This window comes from Ranitomeya variabilis, chromosome 4 (genome assembly GCF_051348905.1).
Source record: "Ranitomeya variabilis isolate aRanVar5 chromosome 4, aRanVar5.hap1, whole genome shotgun sequence".
Taxonomy (NCBI): domain Eukaryota; kingdom Metazoa; phylum Chordata; class Amphibia; order Anura; family Dendrobatidae; genus Ranitomeya; species Ranitomeya variabilis.
The window spans coordinates 107,991,264-108,011,081 of NC_135235.1; the positions used below are offsets into that span (position 1 = coordinate 107,991,264).

General features: G+C 43.5%; 1 protein-coding gene across 1 annotated transcript in view; it reads left to right on the forward strand.

The window, feature by feature from the left end:
* ALOX5 (arachidonate 5-lipoxygenase) overlaps window positions 1–18,718 on the forward strand; it is a 153,554-nt gene extending 134,836 nt beyond the window's left edge. Inside the window, exons 11-14 of the mRNA XM_077259082.1 lie at window positions 10,706–10,827; window positions 12,328–12,428; window positions 16,509–16,679; window positions 17,495–18,718. Of these exons, the coding sequence (XP_077115197.1) occupies window positions 10,706–10,827; window positions 12,328–12,428; window positions 16,509–16,679; window positions 17,495–17,674 (574 nt within the window). The 3' untranslated portion in view covers window positions 17,675–18,718. The remainder of the gene's footprint in view (window positions 1–10,705; window positions 10,828–12,327; window positions 12,429–16,508; window positions 16,680–17,494) is intronic.
* The last annotated feature ends 1,100 nt before the right edge of the window (window positions 18,719–19,818 follow it).

Here is a 19,818-nt window from a genome sequence, read left to right on the forward strand (position 1 = left end):
ATCATTCAGACCTGTGGGAATGGGAAAACCCACCATAACATTCTTAATGGCTTCAGAAAGGCCATTTCTAAAATTAGCGGCCAGTGCACACTCGTTCCAATGTGTCAGCACGGACCATTTCCGAAATTTTTGGCAATACACTTCAGCCTCGTCCTGCCCCTGAGACATAGCCAGCAAGGCCTTTTCTGCCTGAATCTCAAGATTGGGTTCCTCATAAAGTAAACCGAGCGCCAGAAAAAACGCATCAAGATCAGCCAATGCCGGATCTCCTGGCGCCAGCGAAAAAGCCCAATCCTGAGGGTCGCCCCGTAAGAACGAAATAACAATTTTTACTTGCTGAGCAGAATCTCCAGATGAACAGGGTCTCAGGGACAAAAACAATTTACAATTATTCACGAAATTCCTAAACTTAAACCTGTCTCCGGAAAACAGTTCAGGAATCGGTATTTTAGGTTCTGACCTAGGATTTCTGATAACATAGTCTTGTATGCCCTGCACACGAGTAGCCAGCTGGTCCACACTTGTAATCAAGGTCTGGACATTCATGTCTGCAGCAAGCATAGCCACTCTGAGGTAAAGGGGAAGAAGAAAAAAAAAAAAAACTCAGAATCTTCTTTCTTATAATCCCTCTTCTGCAATGCATTAAACATTTAATACTGGCCTGGCAAACTGTTATGACCCCAATGGCGAGGGTCTCAGAGGAACGTGGAAATCTGCAGAATACAAAAATCCAGCTCATAGGGCAGTGGTAACTGGGTTGACCATATATCTACTCCTAATGCCAACACTAGAAGTAGCCGGGGATCATTCCTACGTTGATTCTAGATGACACGCGCCAGCCGGAGAATCTAGCTACCCCTAGTAGAGGAAAACAAAGACCTTTCTTGCCTCCAGAGAAGGGGACCCCAAAGCTGGATAGAAGCCCCCCACAAATAATGACGGTGAGGTAAGAGGAAATGACAAACACAGAAATGAACCAGGTTTAGCACAGAGAGGCCCGCTTACTGATAGCAGAATAAAGAAAGGTAACTTATATGGTCAACAAAAACCCTATTAAAATCCACACTGGAAATTCAAGAACCCCCGAACCGTCTAACGGTCCGGGGGGAGAACACCAGCCCCCCTAGAGCTTCCAGCAAAGGTCAGGATATAGATTTGGAACAAGCTGGACAAAAATACAAAACCAAAACAAATAGCAAAAAGCAAAAGGCAGACTTAGCTGATATAACTGGAACCAGGATCAGTAGACAAGAGCACAGCAGACTAGCTCTAATAACTACGTTGCCAGGCATTGAACTGAAGGTCCAGGGAGCTTATATAGCAACACCCCTAAGTAACGACCCAGGTGCGGATAAAAGGAATGACAGAAAAACCAGAGTCAAAAAACTAGTAACCACTAGAGGGAGCAAAAAGCAAATTCACAACATGACCCCCAGTTTACCCACTATGGTGGGGAGTGGCCTAATGAATAGCACCCTTAGCTCCCCCCGGAGGCCCAGCTGTGAAACATATTGGTGTCTGTGATACCTGATTGGAGGAACTCCTTCAGTGCCATCGAACGCACCATGGCTCCCCTTAGTGGCGGAGCCACAGTACTGCAACGACCAGGACTCTGGGGCGCTGCACTCCCCCCTGGTTAAACACAGTACTCCGGGACTGGGAAGAAAACAACAATACAGGTTAGCAAAAAGACATACAAATTTGTTGAGTGCAAAACAATAAGCATACTTGAACAGGCTTCCCTTTATGGGAGGTGAGGACACTTTAACGTTACAAAACATAATCAAATATCATAGCAACAGGCTACAATTAACTCTCATTACCCAACCGGGTATTCTACTAAGTGCAAATGCTGGAACAATAAATTAACATTGCCTTTAAGAAACATACACTCTTAGTTTATCAAAGGCCTTCCTATAATCACATTACAGGGCAAGGTAACTTCACATTCTCCTACTTTGAACCTGCAGGACCGCCTGTCCCTATGGCACCAGACCTACTGCCTCTCCTTTCTTTTACAGGACCGCCCCGTTCAGCCAGGGCCTACTGCCTTTCTCTACTATACATAGTATAGACATAACATTCCTTTCAATTTGAGAGCATGGAGCACACTCTGCTTAGCTCCTATAAGGACTCACTCACTAACCCCTACGGGTCTACTTTCTGTCCTTAGTAACGAACTAACTTTCTATGGGGACGCAGGGTTTACCTTCTATCCTCACCTTCGTTATTACTTCTTTACTTTCAGTTAAACGGAACTCTACATCTACCCCTACGGGCTTTCTGCATCTTTCTCTTCAAAGAACATTATCTAGGTTTCACATTTTAAACAAATTAAACACACATAACTTTTCCATGAAAAACAGTTACATTTCCTTCAAAGCATTGTCTCGACATTACTGTTCTAAAACAGTATCACTTTCAAGTTCAATTCTAACCTCCCCTTTAAGAGGAGATCAAGTCTTTCTGAGGTAGCTCTTCTTCTCAGCCTACCAGTCCATGTAAAGGCTCCGGAATGGTATCTTCGCAAAATGTCTTTAAACAAAACCAGTAGGAAGCACCTTTAAGAAGGTGCAAACTATTTACAAGAAAGTTCAAATCATGCACAGTCCATGATTTCGCAGTTTGTGTAACTTTGTGCAAAACTTCAAGAAAACAACAATAGTGACCCCGGGTCAACAAAGGGGTCACCTTTTTAAAGTTTACCCTGGACGAGTTTAGCAGCAACTTAAAGAACAAACAATAACTATTTACATTTTCAGGTTTCCGAGGTTTACTCTTGCTCAGGTGGCTTGGGCTCCTGCCCCCCGGCCACTGTGGTGCCAGTGTCCGCGGTTCGAACGTGCAGATGAACTCGACTGGCCAACTCGGTGGCCGCTACCAGGCGCACTGTCGCGATGGTGACAAGGTCGGGTGCTCCTGGGACCAGGTCCGAGGTGGTAAGGGTCGCGGCTCCAAACATACACCGCCGAACATTCCGTGCATACCACCCGAGCGGGTTCTGGTGGCGGCTGTAGGTCACCTGATCCCCCTTTTGCAATGGTTCTCCACTTCGGCCACAGCAGGGAGCCCTCACGTTACAGTGCGCAACAAAAACGTCAGTATCCAATCCCGGCTCGTGTATGAGGCCCCACCCCCTTCTTGCATGGTAGGCCAACACAGTGCCCCGCCTTATCACGTCTCTGTCATCCCATGCCGGAGGGGATTGTTGTATTTTCGATGGACCCATCGGCTCGGCCTCTTTCCGGCCTTTCCACTGTAGAATCAAGCACTGTCTATATTGTTCCCACGTAAGCACCGCAAGAGTGGACCCGTTCTCCTGGGATCCATCTGTCCCAACCCAGGGGCTGTCCCACCGAAGAACTACTCCATCTAGACTCACATCCACGGGCTCTCCCACTCTAGTCGACAGCGGTGGCACCATCCTCCCCAGGTCACCAGGGGATAACACCATTAACCCTGCCGAGAAGGGTCGACCTTTACTGAGATGGAGGTGGGTCGTGGAAGCGGACTCGTGAGGGGGAGCAGGGGCGTCTTCCGTACCTACGCCTGATGTGGTTCCACCGATGTCGATCCGGTCCGCTGACAAGAACGCTGGAGTCGGCTGCTGCTCGGACCGCGGCTCTTCCGATGCGGCCCCCGAACGCTGCTCCGCTCGCTGTGGTTCCTCCTCCACGGACTCCAAGGTCAGGGTTGGTGGACTCAGCTCTGCTATCTGTTCCAGGAGTTTCAGGTCCTCCGGCTGCAGGGGACATAAGTCCGTCTCCGGTAAAGAGGGGCAAGCCGGAGTCGCATCTTCCTCGCTCAGGCACTTGCTGTTCATCATCGCTGCCTGATAGTCGGTGGCAGTGCATGCACCTGACTCCGCCATTTCTCCGAGGTCGGGCTTCTCCATCTCCTGCTTCCCGCCGTTGCAAATCAGGAGGTTGTCTTCTGCTTTGGGGCAGGTCATCTCCTTGCAGCCCGAAGCGCAGAGGGCGGTATCCATTTCTCGCGCCATTCTGGTAGTCTCCTCCCATAGCACGCCCTCCTTCTTCTCCAAAGTAGCAATGGCGGCGGCTTTTGGCGGGAACTTCTATTGGTCAGTGGTAGCACACAGTCTCTCAATAAAGCTACAGTTCATGCACAACAAATCACAGTCTCTAGGCACACATGACCTGATTCTTCAGGCTTAAGTAGATCCTGTTCGTGACGCCAAGATTTGGAGCGCCCCCACACCGCCGCAGGGCCGAGGGGTACCCGGAGCCGGGCCTCTGGGATCTCAGTCCTGGGGTTGTCACGGTGGCTAGACCCGGTCCGTGGCCCTGTCTGTCAGTGGGGGACGTCCGTTGCAAATAGGTGCTGTTAACGGTGGTGTAGCGGTGCAGTTGTGGGGTGCAGGTCGCGGTAAATAACGAGGACACCAGGTTGCAGTCTCTTTACCTCTTTACTGGAGATCTCTCGGTCCTCAGTCCGGAATCCGGTCCACCAGGCTGCGCAAGTCCGGCCGGTCCAATGGCACTTCCAGAGTTCTCCTCACAGGTGGAAATCAGTGCCTTCCTTCTTAGCGCTTTGTGTTGTAGTCCTTCCCTGCTGTGCTTACGGAAAGTACCCCACAACTGTTGTGTCTGTTTCTTAAGTTCCCTCACAACTCGATTAACTGATCTTCTGCTAATCTTCCGTCCCTTCCTGATGTTACAGTAAGAACGGCACCCGTTTGTCAGGTAGGCCTGGAGTTCTTCCGGGACCCTAGAGACGCCCCTCTCCGCAATTGCCCCCCAAGACTTCATAGGTGATATGTGGTAGACAGCCCGCCTGAGACTGACTGTCCTGCCGCTGTTTGGAGTATGGCTTAAAGCTGTATATTATTCCACTCCCTCGGCGTTCCGGCCACCGGTAATGCGCCTCAGCAAGGTGCTGCCTCTTTCAACAAAACCCCTGCTGGTATTCTCCTTCTGCTTGATTTCGTTTCTCACTCAGCACAATCTATCTCGCTTCTAATCCTTTCTTAGGGCACCGCCGCTATTCTGAGCAGGCACGGTCCCGTTACGTTCTTTCAATGCCAAGCCTCTGCCAGGATCCCACCCCTGGCAGAGACCCTACTGTCTCTTCCTCCACAACACCCTCTCTCACTAGGTGTTGCTTCGTTCGATCCAGTCAGCTTTCTCTACTAACTTCCTGCCTGACCCCCAGTTTACCCACTATGGTGGGGAGTGGCCTAATGAATAGCACCCTTAGCTCCCCCCGGAGGCCCAGCTGTGAAACATATTGGTGTCTGTGATACCTGATTGGAGGAACTCCTTCAGTGCCATCGAACGCACCATGGCTCCCCTTAGTGGCGGAGCCACAGTACTGCAACGACCAGGACTCTGGGGCGCTGCATAGGTACCTAAGCCATGATAATAAATCACAACATCAGGAGTAATAGATGAAGAGGCAAACTAGTAACTTGCTTGCAGAGATATCGTTAATAGTAGAGATAAATGCAAGCAGGAACTTGTAGAAAGGAAAAGGCTAACTGTAGAATAGTAGTGACGTACTGGCAAACTTGCTTGCAGAGATGTTGTTCAAACTAGAAACTTGCTTGAACGGATTCATTAGCTTAATAGTTGACACTGAGATGTGAAGAGCACCAAGATCAGTAACAGGAAATTTGCAATCTGAAAATTTGATTGTAGAATGATAAGTGTGGACTGCATGTAGGTAAGCTGGAGTGAGCTTGGAAAAGTAAAACACTGGCAGTTGACTGGAAGTCAAGACTAGGTAAGTAGCTAAGCTAAGACTAGCTAAGTAGAAGGTGAAGCAACTGCTGAAAAACAGAAGGTAACAGAAATCAATGCTTTCTCAATACTCAGACAGCACATGGCTGCCTCAGCTGACCTGAAAAGGCCTTTGGTTATGAAGTCAGAGATATTTTCCGTTTCACCACAAGTAACTTGGTGCGGACCTCCAAATAGAGGGCCAGCCATACTAGAAGGAAGCAAGGCCTGGCACTTGAGTTGAGACAGTTGAAGAGTAACACCTACCTTACTACATGTTGGGTTCCAGGGAGTTTTAAGTGACTGCCCAGGACTCACATTTTGATGAACTATCCATACGGTAGGTCATCAATATCTGAATGATGGTGGTCTGAAACCGGTCACACCTACTGATCATCTCTTGCCAGGTCTCGCAGCCACTATGACTAAACAGACACCGACCATGCAATATACTACAGAATTATAGATTATACAGGGTGGGCCATTTATATGGATACACCTGGGTGGGCCATTTATAAAGTTGCATCCAAAATGGCCGACTTCAAAATGGCCACCATGGTCACCACCCATCTTGAAAAGTTTTCCCCCTCCCATATATTAATGTGCCACAAACAGGAAGTTGATATCACCAACAATTCCCATTTTATTTAGGTGTATCCATATAAATGGCCCACCCTGTAGTTTATAATACAACATTTTTCCTCAAAATATCTGATATGATTACTTAATTAAATCTTAACCACAAATGTAAAATTGGCCATACTGTTTATTAGAAAAACCCATAGGTTAACAATAGGTTGGAGATTTGGAATTACTTAGAGATGTTGGTATTTTTTAGCATTCTTGTAACAGGGTAGCAAACTATAGGTGTCACTATAGAAAGAGAGGTTTTCTTTTCAACTATAGGGCTATTAAGCATTTTCCAGGTACAATGTTTTTCTATTCACTAACAAAGCATTCTAATTACAATAGAGGAAGTAAGGTTTGATTAAAATAAATTCATTTGGATGATGTTCCTCTATGATGATTTATGATTCTTGGCGGTTTACGTTGATAAAAAAAAATTTGAATCTTCAGTAGCTGATACCTTTTAATGGCTAACAAAAAGGTGACGACAAACAACAAACTGCTAAAACTATATAGGACTCCCAATTTAATTTTTTTAACCAACTATATCAATATTGCTTACTTTAGCAAGCAGTCTGGTGACAATATACTATTATCCTAAAGATATTAATTTAACTGGGAAAAATGTTTGACTTTGTTTTTATATTTGCCAAGTTCATGTCTTCTCTGTGGTAAATATGTAGAATGAGAATTGCTGACGCAACTGGAGTTTTATTAAGTTGCGCAACCACAATAGCAATTCTTCCTGTTTTTGCTGCATCCTGTTTTTCCGCAAGGCACACCACATACCAACAAGACAAGCTTAAATTGGAACTGCATTTTAACAAACTTTGCATAACTCTAAAATGCAGGCGAATGTAGAAAGCTTAAGATATCTATTCCGGTGTTTCCCAAACTCCAGTCCTCACGGACCCCACGGGTCATGTTTTCAGGATTTCCACAGTGTTGCACAGGTGAGACAATTCCTGATGCCTTGATGATACTTCCACTACTTGAGCAATACTAAGGAAATCCTGAAAACATGACCCGTGGGGTCCGTGAGGACTGGAGTTTGGGAAACACTGATCTATTTAGAGAAATCTGCCTCTTTATCCACTTATCAGCCATTTGTTTCTCTTCCCCCACCACCTCACCACCTGAGATTATCAACTATACTGAAAAAGCATGTCAAATTCCTCTTGGTCAAAGCAAATAGCACTGCACAAAATTGGGGTGTAAGGTTACACTCCCCATTATCCTCTATCAAGAGGAGAAGAGAAGAAAGAGGAGGAATAAGGAGCAGAGTAAGGAAACAAGCAGAAATATTGTGCTGACCTTTCAAGGCTTATATCTCATATCATAGCTTAACTCACATGAAAACTGTTCAGTACTGCTGTATAATTTCCTCCATAATTCGGCTGCTTCTCTTTGTGTGCTAACTAAGGGATGAAGAACATGAATCTATTTCTGTGTGCTGTGCAATATATAAGAGAGACCGTAGCAGATCGCCTTCTCCCACCCGTCTATGATCAATTGAAAATAAGGTCTGTGTTTTGCAGGGTATGTAGGTAGTCAAATTCACCGCACACTCTGATGATGAATTCAATTTCTTTTTACTTAAGAATTCAAGTGCAGGTAGACATCAGCTCAGAGAAAGCATAAAGTGCAAGTTATAAATGAGACATACAACGTTTTGACCTGGTCCCGGGTCTTGTTCAAAAAGTCGCTCTGGGGGGAGGGATATAAATCAGCATATTGTTTGTGAAAACATATAAACAATAATAATAAACAATATTTACATATATACAATATATACAAATATGTTACTATGGTGGATGTGTAGCGCCCCCACTGCCGCAGGGCCGAGGGGTACCCGGTACCGGGCCTCTGGGTCTCTGCTCTGGGGTTGTCACGGTGGCTAGACCCGGTCCGTGACCCTGCTGAGGGGTGCCCAATGAAAGATGTGGATGGTGGTGGTAGTGCGGTGCAGTGCTGGTCACAGTAAATAACGAGGACACCAGGTTGCAGTCTCTTTACCTTTTTACTGAAGGTTTGGAGGTACCCAATCCAGAGCACTGTTAACTGGGCTGGCTGAGACCGGCCGGTCCAACGGCACATCCGGAGTTCCCTTTTCAGGTGGGAATCAGTGTCTACCTTCTAGCGCCTGTGTGTTGTAGTCCTTCCCTGCTGAGCCCCCCCGGATAGTCCTCACACCTTATTCTGTCTGTCTCTGATCTTCGTTCTCTCCGTCCCCCAGATGATATGGCAGGACGCACCCGTATGACGGGGTAGGCCTGGAGTTCTTCCGGGACTCTAGAGTCGCCCCTCTCCCACAGCTGCCTCCGTTGTCTGCTTAGGTGTTTAAGTGAGACAGCCAACCTATAATTAGCTGCCCTGCCGTGGTTTGAAGTAATGCTTAAAGTCTCTTACTTTCTCGGCGTTCCGGCCACCGACTGTTTGCGCCTCAGAAGGATGTTGCCTTGATCTTACAGCACGACTCCTTCTGGTCCTATCGCCTCTTTGCTGTATTCCCGTTTCCTCACTTAGCACAATAAACCTCGCTTTTTGTCCTTTCTTAGGAATCTGTCAGGATCCCATCCCTGACAGGTCCTCTCTCTGGCTCTTCCCAGTTACTTCTCCCTAACTTCCTGTCCAACCCCCAGTTTTACCAGAGTGTGAGGAGTGGCCTACTAGATAGAACCACCCCCCCTGGTGGCCGGAGTGTGAAGTGTAGTGTGAGTGTTACCTGATCAGGTGAACTCCTTTAGTGCAGTCAGACGTAACATCACTCCCCTTAGTGGCAGAGCGACATTACTGCAACGACCAGGACTCTGGGGCGCTGCAGATGCATGGGAGTAGCAGAAGAAAATACAATGCACACGTCACAACATGGTTATAGGAATAAGTTCTCAGACATAGGTCTGTATTAGTACAGCGATACTTTTGCAGGGTATGAACCACAATGCTTGGACTGGTCAAAGGTTTCCTCTCCTGAATTCAACAGCCTCATAGGCATATATGATGTAATCAAGTTCGGGTCAGAAGAAACTCAGTGCGTTGCAATCCATACTTAGACTGCAAAGCATAGATGTATGAATCTAGCCTAAGGGATAGACTGCAGGAGGAAAAACTGGTAAAAATGCAGGTGACAGGTGGTCAGAAATAATACTGTTCCTCATATACACACACACACAGGACAGTTTATCTTGAAAAATTATTTGAAAGTACGTTTACTCTTTACAGGGTTTCCTTAGCTTGTACAAAATCAAATGTCTGGCCTTAAAGCCCCCATACATATTGGATAAAAGTAATCCGAACTCATCAATCATCTAATGTGCATTGGTGCATGAGGACCTCCTTACTCTCCCTCAAGAGATGATGTTGAGGAAGAGAAGGATCAGTGGCTGGAATTTCAACAGTTAATCCTTTTGTTCGTAAGGGAGAAAAGGCGCTGCCAGATAATTCTGTCAACGGCTCTCTTGTAGAGAATGCAGGAACGATAGGCCAGCACAGTGCTCTAGTGCTGCAATGCTCAGACCTACATCTGCATCAGGCTCTTCTCAGACCTCCATTTCTCCTGGAACATGCCCCTGCAAGCTAATAGCCAGGAAACAATCAGACATTGCGGGAGAGTATATACACTATTGGCTTGATTAATCAAGTCTGGCATTTTGTATACCAGCCTGGATGAACTGTGCACTGGAGTAAGATGCAGCAAATTTTTTTAAGAGAAAACTGTTTAATTAACTTGGTGCGTTTTTCAATTGCTGTGTGCCGAAGCCAGAAATGTTATTGCAGTCAGGAGACTGAATGGAGTACCCGGTGGAAACCCATGCAAACAACTTTTACTGATGAGCTTTGAACACAGGACCCCAGGGCTTGAAAGTTGCCCACTACTTGGACATCTTCTTATCATACCCCTCGCTTGGACCTCATAAAATAATAAAGCTTATACTTACCTCCCGTGCTTGCGTCATTCCCGTGGTGTCGACACTCACGGTCCCGGGGGCTCCTGTGCTGTTGTTGTGACATGTAACACCGGCACCCAATCAGCGCTGGCGCTACTGTCCTTGCCTACTGTCAAATTAAGCATGAAAAGGAAGTCCAAGATCAGCTGTAGCCCGGACTTCCTTTCCATGTTCGATTTGTCAGAAGTCGGGGATAGTGACGCCAGCGCTGATTGAGTGCCGGAGAGCGAGTGCCAACACTGCTGGAACGGCGCTGGCAAGGGCGGTGTGTATAAGCTTTATTATTATATGAGGGCCAAACATTTTGATCAAGAAGGGGTTGTCCTAGTAGTGGATAAGTAATAAATTACTTTGGACATGCGTATGTAAAAATGACTTTATGTTCTTATACAGTTTTGTGGAAGATGTGGTGGACATCTATTATGAAAGTGACAAAACAGTTTGTGAAGACAGTGAGCTTCAAGCTTTTGTAAAAGATGTATTTGTTTTTGGCCTTCGGGACAATGAAACTTCTGGTAAGATCATTAACATTTTTCTTTACACCATACATAACATCAATAAGATTATGACAACTTTACAAATCTTTTTAAATGTAACAGCAAAACTGTGATGCATAATATATACATTCCCTAATATTTCACCTTTCATAGTAGAAAAGCCTTTAGCAGAGGCTTAAAGGGGTTGTCCAGGACTTACACATTCATGGTTTATCGGTAGGATTGGTCATCAATATGAGATTGGTGGGTGTCTAACACCCGGCTCCTCCACTGATCTGCTAATATATGCTCTGCCAGTAGTTGAATGTCAGAAATATACGGAGCATAGCAAAGCAGCTCCTTACATTATTTAATGACTGTAGATGAGTGCTGCAGTTTATCTCACTCTCAAATTATTGAAAAAATAAACTTCAGATTACTCGATGTGTTCAGTATTAGGCTACTTTCACTCTTGCGTTGTGTGACGGACGTTGCAATGCGGCGTTTTGGAGAAAAAACGCATCCTGCAAAGTTGCCCGCAGGATGCGTTTTTTCTCCATAGACTTGCATTAGCGACGCATTGCGACGGATTGCCACACGTCACATCCGTGTGTGACGGATGACATTGTGTGACGGATGCGTCGTGTTTTGGCGGACCGTCGGCACAAAAAAAGTTACATGTAACTTTTTTTGTGCGTCGTGTCCGCCATTTTCGACCGCACATGCGCGTCCAAAACTCCGCCCCCTCCTCCCCGGACTGCAGAATGGGCAGTGGATGCGTTGTAAAACTGCATCCGCTACCCACGTCTTCACAGCGTCCGTCGGTACGTCGGCCCGACGCATTGCGACGAGCCCGTACGACGGACTAGTGTGAAAGTAGCCTTATGCTGCTACAGTAACACACTGTAAGTCTCCTATGATGATGGATCATCACATGAGATAGAAAGTTGAATATAGTGTTCTATTCTTATTTTATATCCAAGAAGTATTGTTTCTCCTTGCGGAGATTGACATGCTAAGCATGCCGAGATGAGGAGACTTAAGTCTAAGTTGCATGCTTATTTTTCTATACTTGGATTTTTTTAAAATAAATAAGTGATGAGGGGTCCACAGTAATTTTCATAACCAGCTGAGGGAAAGCCAATGGCTGGGGTTGATCTTAATAAAGGTTGGTCTAAAATCAAAACTTATTACATATCCATATACTGTAGGTATGGATAAGTTTTGAATTTAGACCAACCCCTTTAAGCATGGCCAAGCAGCCACTTCCAATTTACTGTGCGACACAAGAGTTGTTAACAGATTGTTGACTATTGTTTGTTTATGGTCTGCAATGAAGGATGTGAATGATGAATGTCTCTAGGTGGTTGAGAAACCTTGAGAATTCTACCTTTTACTCTTATCCCCCAAACCCTTTAATCTCACCTTGATTATGGCAAATTTCTTGGAATATTTAAAATATTAAATGTATAAGTAAAGCAGAATAGGTAGAATAGATTGATAGATAGATAGATAGTATTAACAAATAGTTTTTTACAGGTTTTCCCAAAACTCTCAAGACCAAAGAGAAATTAGTGGAATACCTCACCCTTGTCATCTTCACTGCGTCTGGGCAGCATGCCGCTGTGAACTTTGGTCAGGTTAGTTTGTAATAATTGTGATGACAAAATAATATAAGTACAGCTGGTGGTGAGCTGGGTAAGAAACAAGCAGGTATTTGTGGCGGGATTGTAGACTGGGTTCTAGTGGAAAAAATATGACAATTATTAATCATGGGATCCACTCAATTATGAAGAAAAGAAAAAAGTTCCACATGGCCATCAGATTATTTATTTCTTTTTTGAGAATGTACAAAATTTTAAAACTACTTTCACTTGCAATTATTTAAAAAAAAAATCCCACTAAGTATACATGAAAGTACAAACAGGGCTAAAGTTTGGGCACACCTGTCCATGCAATGGTTTTCCTTGTTCTTTTTGGAACGTGCACATTGTAGATTCAGACTGAAGGCAACAAACCACAAAGAAACATACATGAAAAAGTAAGCAAAAAGCACATGTATTAAACCTTAGATTCCTCAAGTACCCCCTTTAACTATGATGACAGCTTTACACAATTTTGGCATTCTTTAAAGTAGCTTCATCAGGAGACAACAATCCATTACTTTGAGTCATGAAGGTCAGTCAATCCAGAAAATTGCTAGAACCTTGAAGGCATCCTCAAGTGCAATCTTTAAAAGTATCAATCACCATGATTAAATTGGCTTTCATCAGGACTGCCCTGGGAAACAATTACCAAAACTTACTTGTTCTGCAGAGGATAAGTTCATCAGTTACCAGCCCCAGAAACTGCAAATTGACAGCACCTCAGATGACAGCCTTCATAAATGATGCACAGATATACAGGTCCTTCTCAAAAAATTAGCATATAGTGTTAAATTTCATTATTTACCATAATGTAATGATTACAATTAAACTTTCATATACTATAGATTCATTATCCACCAACTGAAATTTGTCAGGTCTTTTATTGTTTTAATACTGATGATTTTGGCATACAACTCCTGATAACCCAAAAAACCTGTCTCAATAAATTAGCATATCAAGAAAAGGTTCTCTAAATGACCTATTACCCTAATCTTCTGAATCAACTAATTAACTCTAAACACATGCAAAAGATACCTGAGGCTTTTAAAAACTCCCTGCCTGGTTCATAACTCAAAACCCCCATCATGGGTAAGACTAGCGACCTGACAGATGTCAAGAAGGCCATCATTGACACCCTCAAGCAAGAGGGTAAGACCCAGAAAGAAATTTCTCAACAAATAGGCTGTTCCCAGAGTGCTGTATCAAGGCACCTCAATGGTAAGTCTGTTGGAAGGAAACAATGTGGCAGAAAACGCTGTACAACGAGAAGAGGTGACCGGAACCTGAGGAAGCAGTGCACTGAGTCTGGTGTGGAAACATCCAGAGCCACCGTGCACAGGCGTGTGCAGGAAATGGGCTACAGGTGCCGCATTCCCCAGGTAAAGCCACTTTTGAACCATAAACAGTGGCAGAAGCGCCTGACCTGGGCTACAGAGAAGCAGCACTGGACTGTTGCTAAGTGGTCCCAAGTACTTTTTTCTGATGAAAGCAAATTTTGCATGTCATTCGGAAATCAAGGTGCCAGAGTCTGGAGGAAGACTGGGGAGAAGGAAATGCCAAAATGCCTGAAGTCCAGTGTCAAGTACCCACAGTCAGTGATGGTGTGGGGTGCCATGTCAGCTGCTGGTGTTGGTCCACTGTGTTTCATCAAGGGCAGGGTCAATGCAGCTAGCTATCAGGAGATTTTGGAGCACTTCATGCTTCCATCGGCTGAAATGCTTTATGGAGATGAAGATTTCATTTTTCAGCACGACCTGGCACCTGCTCAGAGTGCCAAAACCACTGGTAAATGGTTTACTGACCATGGTATTACTGTGCTCAATTGGCCTGCCAACTCTCCTGACCTGAACCCCATAGAGAATCTGTGGGATATTGTGAAGAGAAAGTTGAGAGACGCAAGACCCAACACTCTGGATGAGCTTAAGGCCGCTATTGAAGCATCCTGGGCCTCCATAACATCTCAGCAGTGTCACAGGCTGATTGCCTCCATGCCACGCCGCATTGAAGCAGTCATTTCTGCCAAAGGATTCCCGACCAAGTATTGAGTGCATAACTGAACATTATTATTTGATGGTTTTTTGTTTGGTATTAAAAAACACTTTTATTTGATTGGTCGGGTGAAATATGCTAATTTATTGAGACAGGTTTTTTGGGTTATCAGGAGTTGTATGCCAAAATCATCAGTATTAAAACAATAAAAGACCTGACAAATTTCAGTTGGTGGATAATGAATCTATAGTATATGAAAGTTTAATTGTAATCATTACATTATGGTAAATAATGAAATTTAACACTATATGCTAATTTTTTGAGAAGGACCTGTAAAATAGTAGACATATCTTAGCATCAACTATCAAAGGAGAATGTGAGAAGCAGGGCTTTATTATTAAATTGCTGCATAGAAGCCACTGCTGAGTACCTCAAACAAAAAGAAGAGAATTGTTTGGGCCGAGCAACACACGGACTAGACATTAGATCAGTATAGATCTGTATTTTGGTCTGATCAATGAAAATTTTTGCTTTTTTTTACCAACCATCATGTTTTTCTAACAGAAATAAAAGGTGATTGGATGGTTTCTATATGTGTGGTGCCCATTATAAAGCATGGAGGGGGACGTGTCATGGTGTGAAGTGCTTTGCTGGTGACACAGTTAGTGATTTATTTCAAATTTAAGGCACACATACCACATCATGGCTACCATGGTATTCTTCAACTACATGCCATCCCATCTGGTTTGCACTTAGTGAAAGCCATTAAAGATGAGGACCTAATGAAGCTGTTTGAAGGAGTGCCAAGGGTGTGTTGTTAAATATGCTTATATCGCACATTTATTTAATCAGGACTCTTTACCAGATGCGTTACTCTTAAAGAAAAAATGTCATGATATTTTCATAAAAAATGTAGTGGTTTATTAGATTGTCCACAGAAAAACCACATTGCAGCAAAACATATAATAGGCGAAATAGTTAAGAACAGATTGTCCATTTGTTCCTCATTTTTCCCGAGATGGTAAAAAGAGTCTGTCTGTCATGGAGTAGAATTCATCATGGCTACCAGTTGTTCAATGCTTCTGTGAGTAGTCTGAAGTCCATGGAGAATGATGGAGAAGGCAGGAGGTGACAGCACCACGTGACAGCCCCCTCTCCTAAGAGCTGTGATTATATATGTGTCCCATAGAGCACGTGTTCTCTCTATATGGTGTTGACATTGGGTATGCGCACACGTCCGGATTTCTTGCAGAAATTTCCTGAAGAAAACCGGAAATTTTCTGCAAGAAATCCGCATTTTTTTTTTTGCGGTTTTTTTTCCGGTTTTTTTTCGCGTTTTTTTTAGCATTCTGCAAGCGTAATTAGCTTGCAGAATGCTAAAGTTTTCCAAGCGATCTGTAGCATCGCTTGGAAAACTGACTGACAGGTTGGTCACACTTGTCAAACATACTGTTTGACAAGTGTGACCAACTTTTTACTATAGATGCAGCCTATGCAGCATCTATAGTAAAAGATAGAATGTTTAAAAATAATAAAAAAAAATAAAAAAAATGGTTATACTCACCCAGACATCTCCTCAGCGGCGTCCGTTCCTCTTCCTATAGCTGCTGTGCGCGCAGGACCTTCCATGACGTCGCGGTCATGTGAGCGGTCACGTGACATATTTAACATGTGTAAAGTCAACAAATTAAAAGGGATGTACTTTGAGAAATCTAAAGTTTTGGTTTGGTTTGTTTCGCATATGATTCTTTACCACTTGTTTCAATATGTGCGTCTTTGTGGGTTTGCTGCCTTTAGTCTGAATTTGCAATGTGCAGATTCCAATGAGAACAAGGAAATCCATTGCATGAACAGGTGAGTCCAAACTTGAAACTGTTACTGTGACTATAGGATAAAAGGGAAGTAGAATGACCTCACAGAGCTCTTTTATAGTCTCAGACCATGGAGGCACATAACCCTGCATAGTAACTGTAGAAACAATAGGATACTTTTAATAAAAACATTTGTAATGTTACGGGTATAGATTAATAAAAATGTATACAATGTCTTGTCCTCTCTAATACATTGCAATGTTGTTCACCGCAGTATGATTGGTGTTCATGGATCCCAAATGCTCCTCCAACCATGCGTTGCCCTCCACCAACAAAGAAAGATGACGTTACCATACAATATATCATTGAAAGTTTACCTGACAGAGGTCGATCATGCTGGCATCTTGGAGCTGTGTGGGCTTTGAGTCAGTTTCAAGATAATGAGGTAAGCAGAAGAACCACAATATGTCCTGCAGGTATCTACGCGATTTGTTTAACGTTTTCTACCTTTGACAGCTGTTAAAGGTAATCTGTGAGTACAAATCAACCTCCTTCCCTCCCCAAACCGCATGCAGGTTTTGAAAGCTAAATCCAGCAATACTTTTATATCTTCTATCTGCTGCTGTATTTGTGAAATTGGCCTTTTATTTCATATGCAAATGAGGCATTAAGTGCTGCTTTGGGTGTGACAGGACACTTTCCGATCCTCTGACTCCTGAAGTTGGTTTCTCAAGGGCACCATCCTCCTTAAATTGATTAATAGCTCACTTTCCAGTTTCCTTGCCTTGCAGCTGGCCTCACATAGAAAGTGAGCTTTCTATTAAGCTAAAGAGGAGGGGAAAAAAGTTCAAGAGGCAGAGGCTTGTGAAATGTTATGTCACGCCCAGAGATCTTAAACTTAATGCCTCATTTAATATGAATTAAAACTCTGATTTCTAGGGAATGCAGCAACAGATAGCAGACGTAAAGGTATTGATAGATTTACCTTTTAAAATCTTGCATGCCGATATATGTGGTGTGGGTGTGTTGATCTTACTGACAGATTGCCTTTAAAAAGCTGTAGGCCTTTCTTTAGTATAAAAATGTGTTAATACAAGGCAATGTTTGATTACTAAATTCTTCATGTGATGGTGGATCATACAGCTTCAGAACAAAGAAAAATTGTCTTCACTACTTTTCTATATGTGTCTTGATTCTGAGGAAGACAAACGTGAATGGTGGTTTGGAATATCTTTCACCTTCTTTCTTATTGTTATCTAGTTGTTTCTAGGCATGTATCCAGATGAACATTTTGTTGAAAAATCTGTAAAACAAGCAATGGCTAAATTCAGGAAAAACCTTGAAGACATCACCAGTTTCATCCTTGACCGCAACAAGAATAAAAAGTTGCCATATTATTATATGTCTCCAGACAAGATCCCGAACAGTGTTGCTGTATAGGTTTACTGAAGCTACTTTCTGGATCAACAAGATCACGCATGAAAGTGTTAATGAGGACCTGGAGCTACAGTCCTCTGATAAAGTGCAAAAAGTTTCATTTTACTGCAGTACTTCATTTTCATTTAATGAACTACATTCATGTTTTATGCCATACAGATATCTCAGTTGAAGGGATTCGGACAGAAGGATTTCACCCCATAAACTTTTTATAACTGCATGTAGATCTTTCAAAGACAAGTCGAGCAATACCTGTACATGACCGATTCATTCCTTTGTTACTGAAAAATCAGTGTTTGAATTTATATTCAATGAGGATGAAGAGCTATGTGTAGATCTGAAGCCTCTGTCACTCCAGCTCTATTCCCTGAACAGTGATGCCTCCTCCTTCTTGAATGAGAGCCTCTATGCTGTGTGCGTCCTCAATCAAGCAGGAGAAGGTGATGATGCCGGGGGTCAAATAGAGCTGGAGTGACAGAGGTTTCAGATATACCATAGCCATTCAGACATGTAAAGGTATTGCTGGACTTGTCTTTAAAAGAGCTACAGATGCATATAAATAGTTTTGGGGGTGACATCTTGCTGTCAGATTCCATTTAAGATTACTCTTAATTTCTATAAAAACCATAGACAACATAGCACCAACATATTGTGATATCAGGCCATTGAGCTACTCGAAATACTGCGTTCTGTTCCATCGTTGGATTAAATTTGGCTTTGTACATTGTAAACATAGATTCTTAGATGGAAGCTGCAGTAAATTTTAACTATATTTGTAGTGCTATAAAATGTCAATCTTGTCACGCACTGCTTACATTAGTGATATACAACTAACAATGGTAATACAAAACATAACAGGTTATTAGTTATATACAAAGTAAAGTGTATACCGATGACTGGCAAAGTCAAATTTTGAGTACACCCTAAGGCACTAACTAGTTTCTCCTTCAGAACATATAGGTATAAAAGAAAATGCTATATTTTATCTTCTATTAATTGTTTTTATATGTTGATTTTAACTTTAAATAAAAAACATTAAGGTAAATTAAATTGCTGTCAGTCTCCAATTCATACACTATATGGTGGATATCCCCTATAATAACAGACTCACGGTCTGTTTGAGAAACCTGACATGTGCGCACCAACATTGAATACAATGGATGTGCGTGTGTCTGTATTTTCGGTCTTTAAAAAACGGATCTTTTACAGACATAAAAAAGGTACGTGTGAAGAAGGCCTAATAGGCAGAGCAGAACACTTTGTCTCCTTATGCACGGACATAAGCTGGACCACAGTTAGTTTGTGCTGCTATTTAGAAGCAGAATCTGGTACGTTAATGTATTTAGAAATATGATTGTTGTGCACGCTCCCCTGCAATGAGATCAATTTTCCATATAATTGAAATCTGTACATTTATTTATATTGTATAGAATAACGTTATAAAGGGCCATATTCATTTTTAGCACACTGTAACATGAAAACAACTATTATTAAAGGCAACTGCTCTTTAAATATTTGTCTCAACAAAGTTCCTTGCTCAGACCACTGGGAGATCTGCAGGAACCAACGCTTGTCCCGGCCATTCCTACTCCTGTGTTAGTTGATGACACAAAGAACACTGTTCCAGAGTGCTATCCTGCAGAGAAAGGAGTCAGTCAAAGATAGCCATTGCTGGTGCCCTAAAGGTACCGTCACACTCAGCGACGCTGCAGCGATATAGACAACGAGTTGATCGCTGCAGCGTTGCTGTTTAGGTCGCTGGGGAGCTGTCACACAGACCGCTCTCTCCAGCGACCAACGATCAGGGGAACGACTTCGGCATCGTTGAAACTGTCTTCAACGATGCCGAAGTCCCCCTGCAGCACCCGGGTAACCAGGGTAAACATCGGGTTACTAAGCGCAGGGCCGCGCTTAGTAACCCGATATTTACCCTGGTTACCAATGTAAAAGTAAAAAAAAAACACTACATACTCACCTTCTGATGTCTGTCACGTTCCCCGGCGTCCACAGGGATACGCGCTGCTGCTCAGAGCTTCCTTCACTGAATGTGTCTGGGCCGGCAGAGCACAGCGGTGACGTCACCGCTGTGCTCGGCTTTACGGCCGGCACTGACACATTCAGTGCAGGAAGCTCTGAGCAGCAGCGCG